We start from the raw sequence: 22340 nt of genomic DNA, 5'->3' as shown, positions 1-22340 counted from the left end.
CAATAATACTACTACTGATATATAACAGCCCCCAACATTTATCCAGGACTGGCTGGGGCTGTGCAGGCCCTCTCCACGTGCCTCATTTCTCATTCAGCCTTCACAATGACCCGCTGAGGGAAATACAACTATTATCTCCCCCATCTCACAGGTAGGGAAACTGAGGCACAGAGATTAAACTGGCTCCAGGTCACATCGGCATTAAATGACATCTGTATTTTCGCTGCTTTGCTGGTGAAGGAGGAACCTAAGACAGAATTCAAGGAAGAATGTTAAAACAATCAGACTGTCTCAGCTTCATCTCAAAGAGTAGGTCGGTAAACTCCTGGTGTGAGATGGGGCTACAAACTGAGTAATCTTGAAATCTGGATCCAAGATGAAGCAGCATGGACATGCATGCTCATGATATCAAATCCACGCACAGCTCTGGACCCTTTACTGCCTGAAAGGCGGTGAAACCAACTCCTGTCTAAACAAGGGCAGCGTGGCTTTTCTGCTCTCACCCGAGCCTACGGGGTGATCTCCTCGGACTGCCTCTAACAACAAAAAGTTCTCGAGTGCTGCGCACCACGCAGGGCTAAATAAAGACTTTTCTCTACTGCAGACAGAGCAATTTTCAGGTTTAAAACATTTTTTTGCCTTTATTCAGCAGGAGGAGAGACTGAAAGATTACCCTAAAAGGTCTCTGGAATCTCACTAGTCACTTGAGTGGCACAGTCGTACCACATTTTCTCTTCAAATCTCAGGGAAAGAATAAAACAAAAGGCGTCCCCAGAGAGAGAGCAGACTCTCTACAGAGAAGAGAAGACAGCTGTCCCCTGGGTTGGAGATTTAAGCACTGGGCCACTGGCTGAAATGCCGAGATCCTGTCGCAGAGGCAGCAGTTACAACAACATGGGAAAAACAGGTGGTGAGCACCGACCAGCGGCGTCTCCAGTCAGAATCGGAACATGGGAAAGTGGGGAGCAGAGGCCTTCCAGACCTCAGATTTCATCACGTCACCTGCTTTACCCTCCTCTCTAGTGACTGAGACCCCACTAGACCCATGAATAATGGTCTGCTGAAGGATGATAAAACATCTTCGAGAGCCATCACAGCTTTATCTAAGCAGTTTGACACAGAATTCAGACCAAGTGGCTACACAGACTGACTCATAAAGGTGGTCTCCGCAGTCTTTGCTGGTGTCGGGGAAAATGGTAAAACTGAGGGGAAAAGAAATGTAAGCCATTTCCCTTCCAATACTCATCAACTGTCATGGAGTTTTTCTTTGGGGGTTAAAAAAAAAAATCTATGAAAATCTCACGGATCAAAAAAAAGCCTAGCAGCTTTATGTATAGCCTTGACCTCTGTATTCTCTGTTACTATCTCCGTGACCTGTGAGGTAGCACAACTACATCCTAAGTGTTTACGGGAAACTCATTCATTAGGGGTCAAAAGGGTCAAGTTCACAGAACAAGCATCTGCAGGTCTGCTCCTCCAAAGATGGTTTTTTACTCTCTCCATATGCCAACACAACATCAGCAAATCAAACTTCACTGATTAAAAGAACTCCATCAACCAGAAAAAAAAAAAAAAAAAAAACAACTGGTCCCTCAGCTGGCTGTTAAAATTGACAGCGAGGACTCCCTTCACCAAAAACCCAGAAACTATGACAAGGACCCAGACACAGAACTTCAAAGTCGGTCTACCATGAAATTTCATGCGGCTGCTCCAGAGATCAACCCATCATGGCAATCCAGTAATATCATTCGATAAGACTCAATGAGATCAATATGTATTTTTACAGGATCAGAAGACAAGGTCTCATGTGCAGGATTTCTGACTCAACAGATTCTACTCTTTATTCAGATAGCAGGCAGGCTTCACTTAGAGGGGACCGTAGTGGATTGCTCCTGCTTAAGGACGGTCACGGGGTCCAGCACAGGGCAGGAGCAGAGCTCACCTGGTCGATGTCTGTTGGCCGCTTCTGCAGGAAGGGCGCTCCCCGGGAACCTGCGAGCTCCGGCTTTACCGCCAGTTCCACCAGGGTAGTGATAGATGACAGAGGCCGAACACAACCCTTCCAGGGCAGCTGGGCATTAAACAAAGGGTTCGGTTAATAAAGTTCGCAGCCCATCGTTAGCCAAAAACTACCCTAAGAATGATGTGAGCAGTTTGATGATGTGGAAAATGCCAGTTTTCCCCCAAACACAGGTCAAACCTACAGATCGCTGGTTTTGTTACAAACAGGACCAGGGCCCCTATCATGTCTGGCGGGCCTGGGTCGAGGCTGGCAGCACAGAAAGCTCTCGTGGAGCTCAAAGTCTCACTGAGGGGCTGAACACGAGTGAACAGGCCGTTCATTCATTCCTTTAACCGGCAGTCCAGTTCACACTGTGTGGCAAGCTCTCTGCTGGAGTTCGACACTGCAGATGGACGGAGCAGAAAGTGCCCCACATCGAAAGTATCCTTGAAACCATACCAGTGGGCCACACCGCAGGAGCAGAACACCTCTCCGCATCACTGACCCGGACAGCATCGGCCCATCTGCAGCAAACACCTGGCAGGCCGTCTGCCCCTCGGAGGCAACTGCGGCTGCTGTGGCGTGCCCATCTTCCATTGCTGGGAGTCACACCTCGACAACCTGGGCTGGGCCACCAGCCCCACAAGTTCTGGGCAGTGTTCGTCTTTATCCAGCAGCTCAGAGGTTCTCAAACTTTTTGGTCTCAGAACTCCTGGATGCTTTTTTTGTGCAGGTTACATCTACAGACACTTACCATGTTTGAAAATAAAACTAGAAAAAGATTTAAATATTTATGTGTTCAAACCTTTTAGAAAATAATAAGCCCGTTATGTGCTAAATTTCAATGAACAATAACTACGTTTCCAAACAAAAACTATGTGCTGGAAGGCTGACACTGTTTTGCATTTTTTTAATTCTTTAATGTCTGACTGGACACAAGTGTGCTGGATTCTCACACCTGCTTCTGTGGTCGATCTGCTGTGATGTTACACGTCCTGGGGTCCCTGGGAGACCCCCCTGTGTGTTTCTGAGGGACCCAGAATGAAAAAGGCCACCAGTGGCGGTCACTCACGCCGCCTTCACGGAACCCAACCGGCCGTCCTCACGAGGTGGGTCGGGGGCCCAGTGGCGTTCTTTGGGGGTAAGTGCCTAAGCTGCAGCCCTACTCCACCAGCCCGGAACAACTCGCTACAGATCTCTCCTTCAAGGAGACAGGAAGACTCCCATTTGCCATCCCTCCTGCTTAGTCCTTTACCAGTTTCTCATTTTTTCCCCATCTGTTCCTTCTCTTTCCCTATCTCCTTTAAGAAGCCAAATTACAAAATTCATTTTAGAATTTACACTTAGTGTGTTCTATCCCTGTGTTAGTTGCTCAGTCGTGTCCAGCTCTGTGTGACCCTATGGACTGTAGCCCACCAGGCTCCTCCATCCATGGGATTCTCCAGGCAAGAATACTGGAGTGGGTTGCCATTCCCTTCTCCGAGTGTGTCTTATGGGACGCCGCTAATCTATTGAAGAACTTCGCTGCTTCCCTCTGACTTGTGTTTACTGTAAGTGGCTGATGGGCCCTCTGACTGAGCTGCTGGCCTCTTCCAGGAAAGAGCCCTATTTCAGTCCTCACTGGCACTGCACTCATTTAACAAGCATTTGCAGAACACCTACAACGCGCTAGCTGATGGACACACACAGACCACACCTCCCACTCCCGCCTGCAGGAGACAGTCCCTGAAGGACAAAAACACGCTAACAGGCAGCCCCAGCATGGAAAGTACACTCCGTGCAGACGGGGTTCTGTACAAGACCCACTGCACCCGCTGCATGGAGGGGTCAGAAGAGGCTGTCCTTCGAAGCAGCTTTCTAAGTTTTTTAGTTGAGATGTAAGTCACCCAGTCAAAAGTGTACGGCTCAGCAGTTTTGCGCATTCGCTGCTGTGCAGCCCTTACCACTGTCTAATCCCAGAATCTTTCCATCTCCTGCAGAGAAAGCCCACTGCCATCAGCAGACCCACCCCATCCCCCTCTCCGCCTCCCCCGCATCCCCCTCTCCCAGCCCAGGCAACCAGTCATCTGCAATCCCGTCCTCTCCGCCTCTAGGTCTGCCTGCGCAGACATTTCAGACCATCAGAGTCATACACCGTGCGGCCTTTTGTGTATGGCTCCTTCTCCTTGACGTGATGTTACCAGGGTTCGTCTGTGCTGTGCAGGTACCACTACCTCACTGGAGTTTATGTCTGAACAGGGCTCCACTGAACGCACGCATGCACCGCATTTCGTCCATCCATTCATCAGCTGACCCACAGATGAGGTCTGGAAGGATGAGTGGAAGAGGCGACTAACGTGGGGAGTGGCATTCTAAGCAGAGGGCAAGATGTGCTTTAAAAAACTGTTGTTTAGTCACTCAGTCGTGTCTGACTCTTCGCGACCCCATGGACTGTAGCCCACCAGGCCCCTCTGTCTGTGGGGTTCTCCAGGCAACAGTACTGGAGTGGGTTGCCACTTCCTTCTCCAGGGGATCTCCCCAACCCAGGGATCGAACCCAGGTCTCCTGCAACTCCTACACTGGCAGGAGGACTCTTTACCACTGAGCCACCAAGGAAGCTTTAAAAAGTAAACAAAAAGCAAAAAGACACAAAGCAGCAAGCAAGTTCGGTGCATCTTAGGGAGAGTTTCCATCCTGGATCCAGCAGGATGGAAATGCAGGCGCGACTGGGAAAGGGCGTGTGGAAAGGCGAGGCGGTCACTCCGAAGATTCCCCACTGCAGCCCGTTCAGCAGACAGCTTCCCCACCCTCACCCTATGTTTTTAGAGCCATTTTTCCACAGTGTTCTCCTTTCCCAAGGATCGGTTGCTACCACGGCGTATGTGATCCTCTGCACCAGGTCCTCTTACCTCCAAGCCACAAGAAGTCGTTCACCGAGCGGAGCAGTTCCACCGACATATGGTAATGGACCAGGGAGTCCTGCAGCATCCCGGCCTGCAGGCACAGGTCCCCCACGTGCTTCCGCAGGCGCCCCTGGCACCGCTTCTTGTAATGTCTGCAAGGGGAGGTGAACGGAAAGCTATCACTGCCAATGCCCGGATTCGGCCCCAAACGCACACTGGCTAAGCACTGCTCATCTCTCTCACTACAAAAAACGCTAAGTCGGCAACTTTAGGCTCTACGGTTGAAAGCCAGCCACCATCATTGCCAGTATATGAGCCAAGTTATTTTCTAAATGCAATAGAGTACATGTATTTCACACGGATAATATGAGAGGAGGCTTCTTCTTTTCAAATTTTCCAATCGTAACATTACCACGAGAAAGTTTGTTTCGGCCTTTTAAAAAAAATCAATTATCTTCCACTTTCTTAACGTCAAACCTATTATTATTTTATAAAGAGAGCTGTGCTGCGTATTACAAGCCAACTATTTGGCTTCTGCAAACAAGACCTTTATCTTCACGAGTTCAGAGCAAGCTTTAATGATGCTTTGAGTGGTGGGGCCCAGAACACTCACTAACAGCTCTTTAAATATTGGCAAGGATGTGCTACTAAATTATGCAACAGCTTCTAACTCCATATCAACTCAGAAACCAGAGAAACCATACCAATATCTCACTTCATCATTTTACATATTCCCGTTCTTTTGAATATTAACTTTCTTTAAAGATAAGATTTCTTTCCAAGCAAAACAGCAGCTATATTAAATTTCCTCTCACCAAGAAAGCAATCTGATCAAGAACTAAAAACCCCTATGTCAGTCCAAAAGATGTGAGGCTTCTAGCTAAATGAATATACAGATCCCAGGACAAACTTGAATCCCGTCCTCTCCAACTCTGGAATGGAGCTTTCTGTTCCCAACGTTGGCTGAACTAAGATCATCACATAAGGCAGAGGAGAGAAGAGGAACGTGAGCCTGACCCCCACCTGTCTGCCAGGACAGCCCCCCCGACAGGCCTCCCCCGAGGAGGGCGCTGCACCTACCCCACCCGCCAGCCCCCAGCAGACCCGCATCGCCCCACCCGTCACCTCAACGGCCCCTCCTGGGTTCCAACACCCCTCCCGCTCTGGAGCACCCTCACCTCCACCCGGCAACACACACACACACAGGCACCTAGAGGGGCCTCACCTCCACCCTTCACACACACACACACACACACAGGCACCTAGAGGGGCCTCACCTCCACCCTGCAACACACACACACACACAGGCACCTAGAGAGGCCTCACCCCCACCCTTCATACACACACACAGGCACCTAGAGGGGCCTCACCTCCACCCGGCAACACACACACACACACAGGCACCTAGAGGGGCCTCACCCCCACCCTGCAACACACACACACACACACACAGGCACCTAGACGGGCCTCACCTCCACCCTGCTATACACACACACACACAGACACCTAGAGAGGCCTCACCCCCACCCTGCTACACACACACACACACACGCCCACCCCCCCAGAGGAGCCTTCCCAAAGCATGAGTCTGGTTAGGTTCCCCCCACTTCAAAGCCTTATAAGCCTCCCCAGTACAGCTCCAACCCCCCTCCCCAGCCTCCCCAGTGATCCCAGGGGCCTGGCTCTTCTGCCAAGCTACTTCCCACTGGCCGTAGGGCTCATTCTGACTCAGTTTCTCAAGGAAAAGGAAGCCTTCCCTGCCTCCAGCCTCTGCACCTGCGGGGCCTCTCCCTCCCAAAGGTGGGCGGCACGAGGCCCATTCCCCACCCGCGGCATCTCCTGTTCCAACCAGAGAAGGATGCAGCCTCCGAAGGCACACTCACCTCCTCCGCTCACATGACTGTGGGCTCCTAACACACGGCGGCTTACAGACCCCACCACGACACTGACTCAACAGATTCTGAATTACACTTTTTCTTAAGAGACTTTACTCCTTTCCTGTTAGACTAAAATTTGCTTTAAAGCATCCTGTCTTACCTCTCTGAACAAAGTAGATTACTACATCTCTGTATAAACTTACAAAGGTGCACATCTGCTGTAAGAAAATATAACCCAGGACAGTTTCAAAAATAAACAGTGAAGTCACTGTGATCAGAAAGAGCTGGCTTTGAAAATACAGGACTTTTACAAAAAGAAGTCATCTAAATATGCTTACGGTATTTCATATAAAGGTTATATGATGTAACACAACAATATAAAATATTTTGAATTATATAAAAATAGAATGAATCCTATTATTTGGGAGAAAGTCTCCAAAATGCCATAAAATTCTAGCATAGACACATAAATTATTTCACTCTTGCAGTGCTGTGTGCCCCAAGACTGGGTCATCTCAAGATTACGAGCAATCCTGTTCATAATCCTTTGAAAAGACAGTGGGAAACAGAGAAAGGAATGAAGGCAATTCTATTTCTAGTCAGCTATGCTGTGGGCAACCAAAATATTTTACGCTAATTTTGGCAGAATTCACAATATAAGCTTTCTCATTAAAATTCTTCCAAAAAGACATGGATCCTTTCTTTCTTCATGGATCATTTGAAAATTATGTCAAGTTTGTTTTTTGTTTTTTTTTTAAGTCTTTCTGGAAGTTCAGAGTTCTTACAAACACATTATTAGCATTTTTACAGTATGTGACCGCTGCTCATGGATATGGAAAAACAGAACATACAAGCAAACAGTATGACAAAGAAAAACACAACATAAAGCCACAGCAGCAAATAAATGCAAAGTTAATGCGAAATGCAAATTTTCAAGACAGGTCGTAATTTGTTGTAAATTTTAAAACTAATGGTGACTTTTAAAACCACGAGCAACAGACCTTAAGCAAAAACGTGAATATGCTCTAAATATTTCAAAGGGCGACTCAATTTATTTCCTTATTCTTAACGAGTTATTAACACTAGGGCTAAAGGAACTGGAATTCAGGACTGATAGAAAAATTAATAAGAACCCAACAAGCCCTCAGTCATAAAGGCCTCAAATCAATCCGGGCTAAAGCACAGCCACAGAGCTGCTGGCCTCCCCAGCTAAAGGGAGATGCTTCCTTTCTGGAAGCACCTAACACAGCCGTCAACACTGCCAAGGAGATGCTCACACCACACTGACCACTAAGGACAACGCGACTAAAGTACCCTGCATGATTCCCGTTACTTCTGATCAGAAAGAGGAAGAACATGTGCCATATTTGCGCGATCTCAGTACTATTTACACGGCTTGTGGTACATTCTAATCCAAAGTCCAATTTACTTGCAAAGAAACTATATATTCAAATCCAAAGAGAAACCAGAGCTGCTCAACCACACTTTGCAACTAAAACCCAAAGGAACTCTGATGAAGGTAATCTCTTACTGCTTTTGGTATTATATAGTTTTACAAGCACTGCATAATTAAGTGACCGCTACAGCCCATGATTCTGCACTAGAATATTAGGGGCTGAAAAAGCCTAGATTACGTGCACTGTGTAAATGCAATCACACCAACACGCTGACAGGCGCCCCTTGGTGGAGCTGAAGTTCCGAAGTGGACAAGCCTACACCGTGCGTTCTAAGTCGCTTTAGTCGTGTCTGACTCTGTGGGACCTTGTGGACCGCAGCCCGCCAGGCTCCTCTGTCCATGGACAGCTCTAACTAGAACATGAAAAGGCAGAGTTCTGTACTCGATTTCAGATGCTGCATGGGCCCTTAACTGACACTGCGTCTCACCTTACGAAATCGGAACATCAATAGTTAACGTCAGTTTTCTCCATCTGAACTTTTATGCTAACCCTCGCTCCATAAAGAGGGCCCAGCCTACCCTGCAGAAGAGTTAGGTTCTGTTGAGGAAAGCTGATCAAGGGAGGCCTGGACAGTTCCCATCACACACTCAGAATGCTCGAAGGAAGACTCCACCTGTGCGTCCTTTGCAAGCACGTCATCACCCGAGGAGCAGGACCAACACCTGTCTCTGGGATGCAAAGCACATTGGTGCTGCCCCACCATCAGACGTGGCTGAGCTCCGTCAGACAGACCTGCAGCCCCCAAGTCTGAGGCTTTCTCTGAGAGGCTCCAAACTGGCCCACTAGACCCTCCAGACACAATAGGGAGGTAACAGGATTAGGAGAGAGAACACGCCCTGCAGGCTGAGAAGGCCTGAATCCCACTCTAGCATTCACTAGCCCTGTGATGCTGACCTGGTGGCTTCACCTGAGAATGCTCCACGCTCTGCAAAAGGGGGCTGCCACCCCTACCTTGGATGGCATCCATGTGGCGTGAATGGAATATGGGGGCGGGGGAGCACCTGACATAGAACCTGGCTAGCTTCCCTCCCCCGCCTTCTCCCCTTTTAAACTGGCATACTCCCTCTAACAAGTATCAAGCCTCTGGGACAGACTGTCTTACTCATCTTTGTATCCACCACAGTAGGATCAAAAAAGAACTGCTTCCTCCATAGTAACTATCAGTGTCCTTAAGAGATCTGGGTTTAAGTCTATTTTGAGAGGAAAGACTATTCCCGAACCACCATCCTTCCGCACAGCAGCCCCTCCTCCCAGCGTGCATCCTCTCCATCCTCAGATCCCCAGTGTGAACTGCTCGTGTCCACTGGACCCACCGGGGGCTCCACACCTCCCCAGGCCTTCCTCCCTGCCTCAAGGGTGAATGTGACCCACCTTCTCCGCCCTCCCACACCACTCCAGCTCCAGCTTCCTCCATCCACTGCCAGAGCATCTTCCTAAGATGCACATCTGTCTTTCCCCTCCGACTTCTTTAAGAGGCTGCCCCACCTCGCAGGCCCTAAGGGTAAATGGCAGCTGCTGCTAAAACCCCAAACACCGCAGAAAGAAAGTGAAAGTGAAAGTCACTCAATCATGTCTGACTCTTTGTGACCCCCTGGACTATACAGTTCATGGAATTCTCCAGGCCAGAATACTGGAATGGGTAGCCATTCCCTTCTCCAGGGCATCTTCCCAACCCAGGGATTGAACCCAGGTCTCCCGCTTTGCAGGCAGACTCTTTACCAGCTGAGCCACAAGGAAAGCCAACCACACAAAACCTCTATGGCCCAGGCCTTCCTCCAACCTCGTCGCAGCCCTGGACCTTCAGCCCACACTCTCCGGACGCGCTCCCGCATTCACGGCTGTAAGCACACACTGAAACTGCCAGCCTCATGCATGCCTCGAGTCCAGCTCTGCCACCTGAGCCCCTGGTTCTTTGAAACCATTGCTTGAATGTTGACTGGCTTCTGAAAAATACATTTACCATTTACTCTGGAACCCAACCACCAGCAGGTACTCCCAGTTTCAGTAACAGTCTCAAACTTCCAATCTAGCTAACAGCCCCAGGACACGGCCAGCTGTTTGAGTCAAAACCTTGACGTCACATTTGACTTCCCCTGTCCCTCACCCGATCCCTGCACCGTCATTGGTCCTGCCATTTCTATCTCAAAGTATATCTCAGCTCTGGTTCCAAGGGACCCGGACCCAGCCAGCTCACAGCAAGTGTGTGCTGAGTCACAATCCTCCGAAGGGTGCTCCCTGAAGGGTGCTCCCTGAAGAGGGACGTGTTCCCTGGCACCGGCCACCTAGGAAGGCACTGGAGTCTCTTACAGGAGGTCCAGGAAAAAGGACCCATGGTTCTCCCACGGTCTGAACTTTGAAGGGTCTATGGTCTGGGAGAGCCCCTGGTTAGCGGGCACACCCACCAGTGAGCAGGTGAGAGTGCAGGAGCCGAGGCAAGGCTTCGGTCACTGCCATCGCTGGGCCCTGAGAGCCACCGGGAAGGCCCTGCGTCCAGGGCACTGCCAAGCCATCACAGGATCCCACCCTGCATTTCCCAACCACACGGCCTTGACCTGTCCTTGCCACACCTCCTTCTGTTTTGCAGCCCCCCTATCCCAGGATGGGTTGGACCCTTTTAGGAATCTGGCCTGTCTCAAGTGAGACAAAGTCAACAAAAAATGAAAGTGTCCGCATTTAGACCAGACCCTTGAAGGAGAAACAAGGCCTCCTGGCCAGCACAGTGGTGGCAGCAAAACCCTTCCCCAGGAGGTGAGATGACCAGGGCGAGAATGCAAGGTCCTCGATCAGCGAAGGCACCTCCCTTCACAGCTGACTGTGAGTGCTGGGGGTCCACCACCACCATTTAATGACATGCCCATCAGTGGCGGCCGTGAGCCTCAACAAATACACAACCAGCTATTTCTTACCGACATGGGTTAAAAGTAAAGGCTGGTGCAGGTTGGGCCTGTCCATCTGCTAAGCTAAACCACAGACCTGGCTAAAGCAGAGAGGAAGCCGTGGTCATCTGTACAGGTCATTGTGCCCACCAGATCCAAAGCAGCTAGCAATTTAGGAGAAGGACATATTTCCCTGATCCCCAGGAAAACTGCCCTTACAAAGACAAATGCCCTAGCAGACTAGCCTCTGCCCCTTTATGACGGAAAGTCAATGGGACAAAGTAAATGGTACGGGCAACGAGAGAGCGAAAGAAAACCCGGTGACTGCTCCCTCCAGCAGCATCCCTCCACGGCCAGCTTCGTCCAAGGCGGGCGTGTCTTCACCGGCAACTGCTGGCCAGTAAGCACCGTCATGCATACGCAGCAACAGCCAAGAATCGCATGCCTGGCATGTTTATTTGAAAGCCAGGGTCAAGCAAGGTGCAGCAGACTTTGTCTTTCCAAGTTAAAATATCCCAGAATAAACCCCTTGCAGCCACTTAAACCAACTAGCATCTCACTTCCTCAAACCAAAAAAAAAAAAAAAAAAAATTAACAAGGGCTCATTTGTCACCAAATGTGAGACCAAACAGGTTCCCCAAAGCAAGAATTTGGACAGCTATCTAAGGCCAGTGGGTTATGTGCTAAAAAAGCAAAAAGAATTAGAAAATAAAACGATGACCGGGATGAGACATGGATCAAGGCAGCAGTTAGGTTTCTGTTTTCTAAAGCGATCAGGCGGTGAAGAGGCAGCAAAGGGGGAGTCCGGCTATTTCCAGGGCAACCCGTGCACAGCCTACCTTTTCAGACCCAACAACACACTCACAGGGCGGTATGAGAGAAAAAGAACAAAGGAAAAGAAAAGAAAGAGGAACAAGCGAAAATTAGAAACACATCAGAACAAAAACAACTTTGACAGCATGTTCAAGAACTGACGTGGGCTCTGATGAGGCCAGGGGCACGTGTGGACCGACGATAAACGCCCCCGCGCCCTCCCACCCGCGGCCCTCGGGAAGGCTGGGCCTGTGGCTGGAGGCACTGGCCGCAGAGCCTGTCCGCCCAGTCAGAGAGCTCCGTGCTTCAGACCAAAACTCCACCTACACTTGGACATTTCCTTCCGAGCCACAAAATGCAATCCCTCAGGCTGGGCTCTTTCTGTCACTCCCACCAGAAGCTGCGGGAAAGAGTGTGGCTCTGGGCTCTGTTCCTGAACTGAATCACTGTTTTGAAAATGAGGCGACTGAGACTCGTGGTGGCAACAAGGGACACACAGTGACTGGAGGTAAACGCTTCTGCTGCGCTCGCTGGCGCCATTATCTCACCGGAGTCCACATGACGGCTAAGCGTTTATGGGGCCAGTGAGAGCCGAATGGACCCACCGGGAGGGAGGTTTCGTTCACTGCTGACTTTTCAGCACATGGAGGCTCTGCATAAACACCTCGGGACAGGACTGGCCACCATGCGCCAAGCACGTGTCCTGAATCGAGTTCCTCCCGCCAGACTGAGCAGAGATCTCAAGAAGCCAAAACAGGCATTCTCAACATTTCGGCCTGCAGACCTTTGGGTCCACAACCTCAAGAAGTTGATAATCAAAAATGTCCCTTGGGGCCTCGTGTGGCAAGGAGAAGGCAGAGGTCAAGGGGTCGGGGCCCCCAGCTTCAGTCGCTTACCCACGAGTCTGTCCTGCTGATGCCACAGGCACTAAGGTTTGGGGAATGCGGGCACACATGCGGGCCCACCTGGTCAGGGACCATTACCTCGGCACAGACCCTGCCTGACACTTGGGGCTCAGCAGGAGGTGACAGGCGAGTTGAGCGGCCGGCAGGAGTGGGTCTGGTGGGTCTGGTGGGTCTGAGTGGGTCTGGTGGGTCTGAGTGGATCTGAATGGATCTGGAGAGTCTGAGTGGGTCTGAGTGGATCTTAATGGGTTTAGTGGGTCTGAGTGGGTCTGGTGGGTCTGAGTGGATCTGAGTGGATCTGGAGGGTCTGAGTGGGTCTGGTGGGTCTGGTGGATCTGAGTGGGTCTGAGTGGGTCTGGAGGGTCGGAGTGGGTCTCGTGGGTCTGAGTGGGTCTGAGTAAGTCTGAGTGAGTCTGTGGGTCTGGTGGGTCTGAGTGGGTCTGGAGGGTCTGAATGAGTCTAGTGGGTCTGAGTGGATCTTAGTGGGTCTGGTGGGTCTGAGTGGGTCTGAGTGGATCTGGTGGGTCTGAGTGGGTCCGGAGGGTCTAAGTGGATCTTAGTGGGTCTGAGTGGATCTGTGGGTCTGAGTGGATCTTAGTGGGTCTGGTGGGTCTGAGTGGGTCTGAGTGGATCTGGTGGGTCTGAGTGGGTCCGGAGGGTCTAAGTGGATCTTAGTGGGTCTGAGTGGATCTGTGGGTCTGAGTGGATCTTAGTGGGTCTGGTGGGTCTGAGTGGGTCTGAGTGGATCTGTGGGTCTGAGTGGATCTGAGTGGGTCTGGTGGGTCTGAGTGGATCTGGTGGGTCTGAGTGGGTCCGGAGGGTCTAAGTGGATCTTAGTGGGTCTGAGTGGATCTGTGGGTCTGAGTGGGTCTGATGGATCTGAGTGGGTCTGGTGGGTCTGGAGGGTCTGGTGGGTCTGGTGGGTCTGAGTGGGTCTGGTGGGTCTGAGTGGATCTGAGTGGATCTGGAGAGTCTGCGTGGGTCTGAGTGGATCTTAATGGGTTTAGTGGGTCTGAGTGGATCTTAGTGGGTCTGAGTGGGTCTGGAGGGTCTGGAGGGTCTGAGTGGGTCTAGTGGGTCTGGTGACTCTGAGTGGGTTTGGTGGGTCTGAGTGGGTCTGAGTGGGTCTGAGTGGGTCTGGAGGGTCTGGTGGGTCTGGTGGGTCTGAGTGGGTCTGGTGGGTCTGGAGGGTCTGGTGGGTCTGGTGGGTCTGGTGGTTCTGAGTGGGTCTGAGTGGGTCTGGTGGGTCTGGAGGGTCTGGTGGGTCTGGTGGGTCTGGTGGTTCTGAGTGGGTCTGAGTGGGTCTGGTGGGTCTGGTGGATCTGGTGACTCTGAGTGGGTTTAGTGGGTCTGGTGGGTCTGGTGGTTCTGAGTGGGTCTGAGTGGGTCTGGTGGGTCTGAGTGGGTCTAAGTGGGTCTGAGTGGGTCTGGTGGTTCTGAGTGGGTCTGAGTGGGTCTGGTGGGTCTGAGTGGATCTGGTGGGTCTGAGTGGGTCTGGTGGGTCTGGTGCAGGCAGCTCTGCCCCCTGGTGGTGCCCGGGCTCATAGACCTTGCCACCTGGGCTACAAGCAGCAGGAGGGCAGGGTGGGCATGGTGGTCACAGGGTCATGCAAGCAGCAAGTACAGCTGTGGGTGTGACACGCCCTGCCCTTCCTGAGGCCACACAAGTCTGGGTGCGGGAGGGAGGCCCCTCCAGACCCTGCCAGGCACCACCTGCAGGGGCGGCCCAGGGCCTCTGGGCCTCTCCCCGCAGAGCTGGCCTGGACTTTTTCCCTCTGCTCTCTGACATCTTTTCCTCTAACTTATCAACGACCAGAAAGTCGGATTCAAACTCAGTGAGTTCAGGAAACCCTGAGCACCTACTCTGCAGGGGACACGGCAGCGCCCACACCACGCCCTCCGTCCTCGCCTGCGGGACCAGCACGCGAGCCCAGCACACGAGCCCTGCAGAGGACGGGAGAGGCTTAGCACCCCAGGTAGCAGTGCCCCTGCCAGCGAGGGGACCACGTTTCTGATCTCTTCTGTGGGAGGGCCGCAGAGAAACGGAGCAGAGGGCAAGCAGGGGCCCCACAGAGCTCGTCTGCGATTCTTGACTGCATCACAGGGCTAACGTGAGGACTGAGCGATCCCTGTGACGCAGAGACCATGAACACGCTATCCTCTGCACCAGGAGCTCTTTTAGGAGTCTCTGCAGTGGTTCTGATATCCTAAGTGGGGGACCTGACGCTGGGGCGTCTGGCAGGAGGAGGGGCCTGGCCTGGGAGGCAGGAGGCATGGGCCCAGCTCCAGCCCAGCAGGCTGGAGTTCTGCTGCCTCTGGGACTCAGCACCCCATCCACACACAGAAGGGGTGAGGCTTAGTAACAGTCTTCACAACGTGTCCTGGGGCAGCGCTGTCTGATAGGAATAAGACGCAAGGCACGTGAATCCAGTTGCCACATTTAAAAAGGTAAAAAACAAACACTTGCAACTGATTTTAATAATGTCCTTTGTTTGATCTCATATATGTAAAATGTTATCATTTTGATGTGCAATCAATTAAAAAAAAAAAAAACACTAAGATAGTCCACATTCTTCTTCCCAGACTAAGTCTCAGCGCCTGTCCTGCCTTTTACCTGCAGCCCCTCTCAGCTCAGCTTCCTCTACTGTCCTAGTGACAGTGGCTACCCTCTGGACAGTGGCTCCAGGGGTCCCACCTGGGGGTCTGGGCTAAAAAGGGGGAGTTAAGTGTCACACAAACCCTAAAAGGATCTCCCCCAACCAAAGTGTGTTCCACTCAATTTTAGAAAGTCTGAAACCCAGTGTACTGCACCATTCCCCCGCCACCACTGCAGGGAACCCTCCCGCTTGCTCCTCCCTTTCTGGAGCCTGGGCTCCAGGTCGACTTACCTACTGTCTGTGTCCAGCCCCACGAAGTCCTTCTTCTCGAAGGGGACACAGAGGAGTGGGATCTTGTCCCCGGACTTGTCCGTGGCTCTGTCCAGGCGCTTGGACTCGAGCACAATGAACAGAGACTCCACGAAGTCCTCGATGCGCTTCTCCACAGTCGCACAGTCGTCGTAGCTGGGGTAGAAGGCCACGTCGGTGCGCGGCTGCTCCGCGATCTCCCCTTGCAGCCCAAACACGAAGAGGCGCGAGTCGTACAGCGTGGAGCCGTAGATTTCCTTCTGCACGTGGAACTTCTCGAAGGTCTGCGGCCAGTCCTTGGCCGAGAAGCAGTCGGTGATGGTGATGAGGCCCACAACCTTGCGGTGGGTCTGGAAGTCGCCCCACTCGCTGTTCTCGGGCGGGTAGTGGTGCCGGTAGCGGATGTAGAGGGCGCGCTGCGAGTCGCGCACGCTGATCTGGTTCACCGATGAGATCCTCTTGTAGATCCTGAAGAAGTTCTCCTCCGAGACGATCCCCACGGGCTGGACCACCACGAGGAGAGTCTGGTGGTCCTCGGCACACTGCATGTAGTCAGGGACGCTCATGGTGAAGACCCTGCCCAGAGAGAAGGGGTTCTGAGGGTGTACACGGGTTTTGCAGGCTTTCTCCCACTCCGGCACGCGGGGATGCCGGCGTCCCCCAGCTGGAAGACCGGCAGAGCCCCAAGTCAAGCGGCGGGGTATCGTTTGTCCTCGGGGGTTCTACGGGCCGCTACCATAGTTCTTACCACAGTGCCCTGCTCCTGGAGCAAGCTTGGAGCCCCTGCAGTTCAAAAGGAGCCTCTCGGGTTTCCCATTCCCAGTACACCAGACACTGATGTGGAGTCAGTGCTCAAAAAAGGCTGAATAAATGAAGGAAGGAAGTTAAGAATTGCTTCCTCAGCCTCTCAGCAGAAAGCATGAAGATTCTGCAGTGGAATCAGAAGACCAGGACTCTACTCCAGGCCACCTGAGCTCCTGAGCTGAAAACTAATGGGGGTAATATAAAACTTGCCTTCTAAGAAGATATCTGGATTAAGGCAGGCTGCAAACTGCAAGGTGCCAAGCACAGAGTGAGACAGGAGGAACTACACACCATTACCATCCCTCATCTTATAAACCGAGCTTCCTTGGGAGAGTTTTTATAACCTTGCTGTGCCAATTTTGTCAGATATAAAAAGAAAACAGCATCAACTATACTCCAGTAATTATTTTTTTAAAAGAGGAAGAAGGAAAACAATATTACCTGATTCTCGGTGCTGTTGAGGAATTCAGTTAGATAACCCATACGAAAGCATCTGGCCCATAGGAGTTAATCACTGTTTGTTAAATGAATGGTCCAACAAGCAGATGAATGCTGCCCCATCCACAGAACATCATAAGAGCACTGCCTGGAAATCTGGAGCCCCGTTCCACCCCGACTCCACACTAGCCATGTCAGTGACCCAGACAGGCCTGTGTGCTTCTCTAAGCCCCAGTTTAATCGTGAATAAAAATGTGGATAATCAGACAAACCTCAAAGGATTAGTGAGTCAATATTCTGGTTTCAATACTGTACTGTAACTCTGCAAGACAGTTGTTGTTCTTCAGTCGCTAGGTCGTGTCTGACTCTTTGCAACCCCATGGACTGCAGCATGCCAAGCTTCCCTGCCCTTCACTGTCTCCCAGTTTGCTCAAATTCACGTCCATTGAGTCAATGATGCCATTCAACCATCTCATCCTCTGCAAGACGGTACCATTAAGGGAAACTGGGCAAAGGCTCCACAAGCTCTCTCAACATTCACAGTTATGCAACCATCTCCAGAACGTGTTCACCGTTGCCAACTGAAGCTCCGTCCCCATTAAACACTAATTCCCATCCCTCAAACCCAGTCCCAGTCGCACCATCTACTTTCCGTCTCTATGAGTCAGACCGTTCTAGGCACGCCACCTCAGTGGAACCACGCTGTGACTGGCTCATTTCACTTAGCACAATGTCTTCAAGGTTCATCCGTGTTGTAGCATGTATCAGAACTTCCTTATTTAATGCTGAATAATATTCCCTGAATAGTATATACATTTATGTATAAAGGTATATAACACATTTTATTTATTCATTCACTGAAGGTCATTTGGGTTGTTCCTAACTTTGCCTACTATGAATAATACTATTATAAACATGGGTATACAGACAAAATGTTTTAAGTATAAAAACCACCACATTTGCAAAGACGTAATCTAGATGTAGATGCAAAGGTGACTTCTATGTGACAGGTGGGCGTGTAGACTGGTACGTCCTGGGCCCAGCAACTGCCTTGCTTAAGGAACTCCGGCATGTGGTGGGCAGGTTTATAGAAGCAAGAACTGGAGAAAACAAAGCTGTCCACTGTTAGGAGGATGGGTAACTAAACTGTGGTCTTTTAACACAACAGAATACTTCGAACAGTGAAAATGAATGACCTAGAGGAACAAAGATGGGTCTCAAAAACACGATGGGCACACAAAGCAGGTTATGGATTAATACAAGCAGCACCATTCCACCTATGTAAAGTTTAACAGGCAACACCAAACAATATGTTGTTTACACATATAGTAAAATTATAAAGAAAAGGATAAATTTGGACAGTGGTTACTTGGGTGGCAAAGAGGATGCAGTCTTAAGGCGAAGCGGCGGAGCTGCAAAAGTAGCAGCTGTGTTCTGTCTCCTAAGCTGGATGGCAGATCCAGGGGTGCTCTTCTTGCCCTTCTTTAAACTGTACATAAATGTCAAACGTTTCATGGAAGAGTTAAAAAAGGAAGAAGATCCTATTGGGAGGGAGGTTCAAGAGGGAGGGGACATCTGTACCTGTGGCTGATTCATACTGATGTATGGCAGAAACCAACACAATATTGTAAAGCAATGATCCTTCAACTCAAAATAAATAACATTTTTTAAAACAGAAGACGATCCAACTTCAAAAAGCTTACAGGGTGGATCTCAGCAGGTTGGCTAGTTTCGGGGCTTGGCCCCAGCCCTTCTCCTCTATCAGGAGATGATGCTGCTGATCCCAAAACACCCTGCTTGTATGAGCAAAGATGTCACTGCACAAAAAAGGCACGTGAGTTACAGGTGCAGAGCTACCTGAAGACAGGTGGCCTGTGGATCTCAGACAGTTTGAGGATAGGAGGTGTTCAATTTCTCTGGTCTGAAGTAAAATGAGAAAAATACAAATAATGTTTTAAGTGTTCCATAAAACTAAAGTAAACTTAGTATGTGCCTTATAAATGTTAACTATTAATATTATTTATTCTTAGATTTGGAGAAGAAAATGGCAACCCACTCCAGTATTCTTGCCTGGAGAATCCTATGGACAAAGGAGCCTGGTGGGCTGCAGTCCTTGGGGTCACAAAGAGTCAGACATGACTGAGCGACTAAGCACATTCTTAGGTTACGAACTTTCTCATTTTTTTGCTGTTAAAACATTCTTCTTTGGGGAGAGTCAGGGGACTTCCCTAGCGATCCAGTAGTTAAGACTCCTCGCTTCCAAGGCAGAGGGTGCGGGTTTGATCCCTGGTTATGGAACTAAGATCCCATTTGCCTCGGGCTGCAGCCAAAAAAAAAAAGTTCTAATTTTTTTTTTTTTTTTCCAGAATGGCCAAACCACATGACTTTGTAGGATCTTAGTTCCCCAACCTGAGACTGAACCTGGGCCATGGCAGTGAAAGCACCCAGCCTTAACCACTGGACCACCAAAGAACTCCCAAACATTCCTGCTTTCATAAAACAATAGTGAGAGTAGTTGACAGCAGTTTTCCATCATACTATCTGGGCAAAAATAAAAACTGACAATTGTTTTCCCTGAAGGAGCTCACTATCAGCAAAGTTCTTCTTCACCTTTGCCACAGATTCAAAATATGCAACTAACACTGGAATAAATTTGTCTCATACAAGGTAGGAATAGGCAATTGCACTAGGCACTTTACAATCTAGCATATCATATTCAGACTTCCCAACAATCAAGAAACAAGCATCCCTATCTTCAACCTTACAGACAAAGAACCAGGCTCGGTCATTTGCTCAAGGTCTCCTAATCTGTAAGTGGCAAACTGGCTCCAGAGTCGATGTTTTCCCACTAGTTTCTTCAAAGGAGAAAGAATCTAATGAAATGAGCCCTGGCATTGAGCCAGCTCTGGTGTCTGAGACTCCAGTTCAGTCCAATCGCTCAGTCGTGTCTGACTCTTTGCGACCCCATGGACTGCAGCACACCAAGCTTCCCTGTCCATCACCAATTAGTCTGAGACTAATCTAATACGAGTACTAAAACGTTAAGAATATATTTCTTCAGGGACTTCCCCGGTGGTCCAGTAGCTATGACTCTGCACTCCCAATGCAGGAAGCCTGGGTCTGATCCCTGGTTGGGGAAATTAGATCCCACATGCCACAACTAAGAGCTCCACACTGTAACTAAAGATCATGCTGCAAGGAAGATCAAGGATTCCACACGCGGCAACTGAGACCCAGTGCAGCCAAATAAATAAATAAATATTTATTTTAAGGAAGAATATATTTCTCCAACTTGGTATTTCCTCAAAAATTTAAACATAGAGTTGCCATATAAACAGCAGTTCTACTCCTAGGTATATACCAAAGAGATTTGAAAATACACGTCCACACAAAAAGTAGTACACGAACATTCATGGCAGTATTATTCGTAATAGCCAAAAAGTGGAAACAACAGAGACATCTATCACCTGATAAATGGATAAACAAAATGCAGTCTATCCATATAATAGAATACTACTCAGCCATAAACAGTACTAACACTGCTACAACATGGGTGAACCCTGAAAATGCTGAGTGCAAGAAGCCAGGCACAAAAGACCACGTATTGCATGATTCTGTTTACATGAAATGCCCCAAATATGCAACTCCTTGGAGACACAGAGTAAATTTGTTGCTGTTGCGGGTGCAGGAGAGAAGACTGACAACGGGTATGGAATTTCTATTTGAAGTGATGAAAATGGTCTGGATTAATAATGGTTGCACAACTGGGAATACCCTGAAAACCACTTAAGTGTACAATTTAAATGGGTGGACTTTACCGTATTCACATTCTCTTAATAAAGCTGTTACTTGATAAAATATTTCTTAACTATTTTTCCCTCTATTCCACTAGACAGGCCCAGAATTTAAGAAAAAACCTGGCCAAGGGATCTTTAAGGACGGCAAGATTCCTGGTTCTCCCGCATCATGTCTCCAGTACTGTTATTTCATACTAGGGAACACTAGCTGGGCCGGACTAGGAAGAGGCTATAACTACCTTTTAAAAATCGCCAGTTGCCTTTAAACTGGGTGGGGAGGAGCAGAGAAGAGGGAGGAGGAGGTCACAGCCTTCTGCTCATTTTTAACTAACCCGAGCCTGCCTTCGGCACTGTGGATCCCTCTGTAAGAACAAGTGGAATCCACAAGCATCCCACCCTGACACCAGCACTCCGCGTGGAAAGCCGTTCGCGCGGGGCAGATGGACTGGGGGCGGAGACCCAGGCGGGCACCGGCTCTGCATTTCCGAGACTCGGCCGAGAGAAGCTGGACTTGACAATTTCGGAAGCTCAACCGCGGGAGACTGTGCCTGACGCCGCCGCGCGGGATCTGAGCCACTTAGAACCCAGAGGAGATGGAGGAAGAGAGGAAACCGAGAGCCGGGCGGTCCCAGCCGCGTCCGCAGACCCCCGGTCGGGGGCCGGGGCCGGGTTCGGGGGCAGGGGCCGGGGACGGGCCGGGGACGGCCGGCGCCCGCGGAGGGGAGGCCGGGCCGGGCCCGAGAGGCGGCAGGTGCGGGCCGGGGCGGGACGGGCGCGGGCGCGGACGGGGGAGGCCGGGCCGCAGGGCAGCCGGGCCGGGGCAGGTGGCCGCGGCAGGTGCGGGCGGAGTCGAGCCCCACCGCGGGACACACGCTGCCCGGCGACCCCGCGCGCGCCGTGACCCACGGACAGCCCTCCCGAGGCCGGCCCGGTCCCCTGCCCAGGGGCACCCCCTTCTTGCACTTACGCAGCCGGGGCCCCCGGGCCCGGAGCAGGCGCCAACGGCGGGAGGGGCGGCGGGGCCGGGCAGGCTCTGCGGCCGCTCCCCGGGCTCGGAGCTGGAGCTTCCGACTGGCGGCCAGGCCGGCGCCGCCCCTGCGCATGCGCGGAGCCGGTCCCGGGCCCGGAGACCCGCGCCAGGTTTTAAGGGCGACGCGGGCCCTGCGAGGGAAGGGCCGGGGGCGGAGCGGGGGGAGCGGTTGGGGAGCCAGGTGGTGGTGGTGGGCAGCGAGGGGAGGGAGACGGAGGGAGAAGGGCGGGAGGGGAGCAGCTGCGGCGGAGAGGAGAACTTTGGCTCCTGGGGCCGCGCACCCAAAAGGAAGGGCCAAGCTCTGCCTATGCGCCCCTTTCCCCGCTCTCAGGGCGCGCAGCTCAAATTTCAGCTAGAGAGTGGAGCCCTTTGCAGCCCCCGCCCCTGCAAAGTCCCTACCGGATCACGATCCCAGCGCCCGCGCCGAGCCGGGCTTCCAGTCGCTCCCGGGATCAAGCACCAGCAGGCATGGGAGCGATGCTTAGAGCTACCTTGGGGCGAGAATAAGTTCCCCTTTTACTGGCTGGGAAACGATCTCAGGGTGCCTCCCGGG

General features: G+C 51.1%; 1 protein-coding gene across 7 annotated transcripts in view; it reads right to left on the bottom strand.

Moving 5' to 3' along the window:
• TRAPPC9 (trafficking protein particle complex subunit 9) overlaps positions 1 to 22340 on the bottom strand; it is a 405352-nt gene that overhangs the window by 366477 nt on the left and 16535 nt on the right. For 3 of the 7 annotated variants that reach the window (XM_060419983.1, XM_060419984.1, XM_060419988.1), the window contains exons 2-4: positions 15701 to 16294; positions 4891 to 5036; positions 1943 to 2071 (exon numbers count right to left, since the gene is read on the bottom strand). In XM_060419983.1, coding sequence (XP_060275966.1) covers positions 1943 to 2071; positions 4891 to 5036; positions 15701 to 16294 — 869 coding nt within the window. Of the gene's footprint in view, positions 1 to 1942; positions 2072 to 4890; positions 5037 to 11933; positions 14336 to 15700; positions 16295 to 16466; positions 16581 to 21724; positions 21831 to 22186; positions 22277 to 22340 lie in introns of those variants that run through there. The other 4 variants (XM_060419986.1, XM_060419987.1, XM_060419985.1 and 1 more) reach the window with 4 other exon arrangements.

This window comes from Ovis aries, chromosome 9, assembly GCF_016772045.2.
Source record: "Ovis aries strain OAR_USU_Benz2616 breed Rambouillet chromosome 9, ARS-UI_Ramb_v3.0, whole genome shotgun sequence".
Taxonomy (NCBI): Eukaryota; Metazoa; Chordata; class Mammalia; order Artiodactyla; family Bovidae; genus Ovis; species Ovis aries.
The sequence above is the reverse complement of the archived record's forward strand: the minus strand, read 5'-3'. Positions and strand labels throughout refer to the sequence as shown.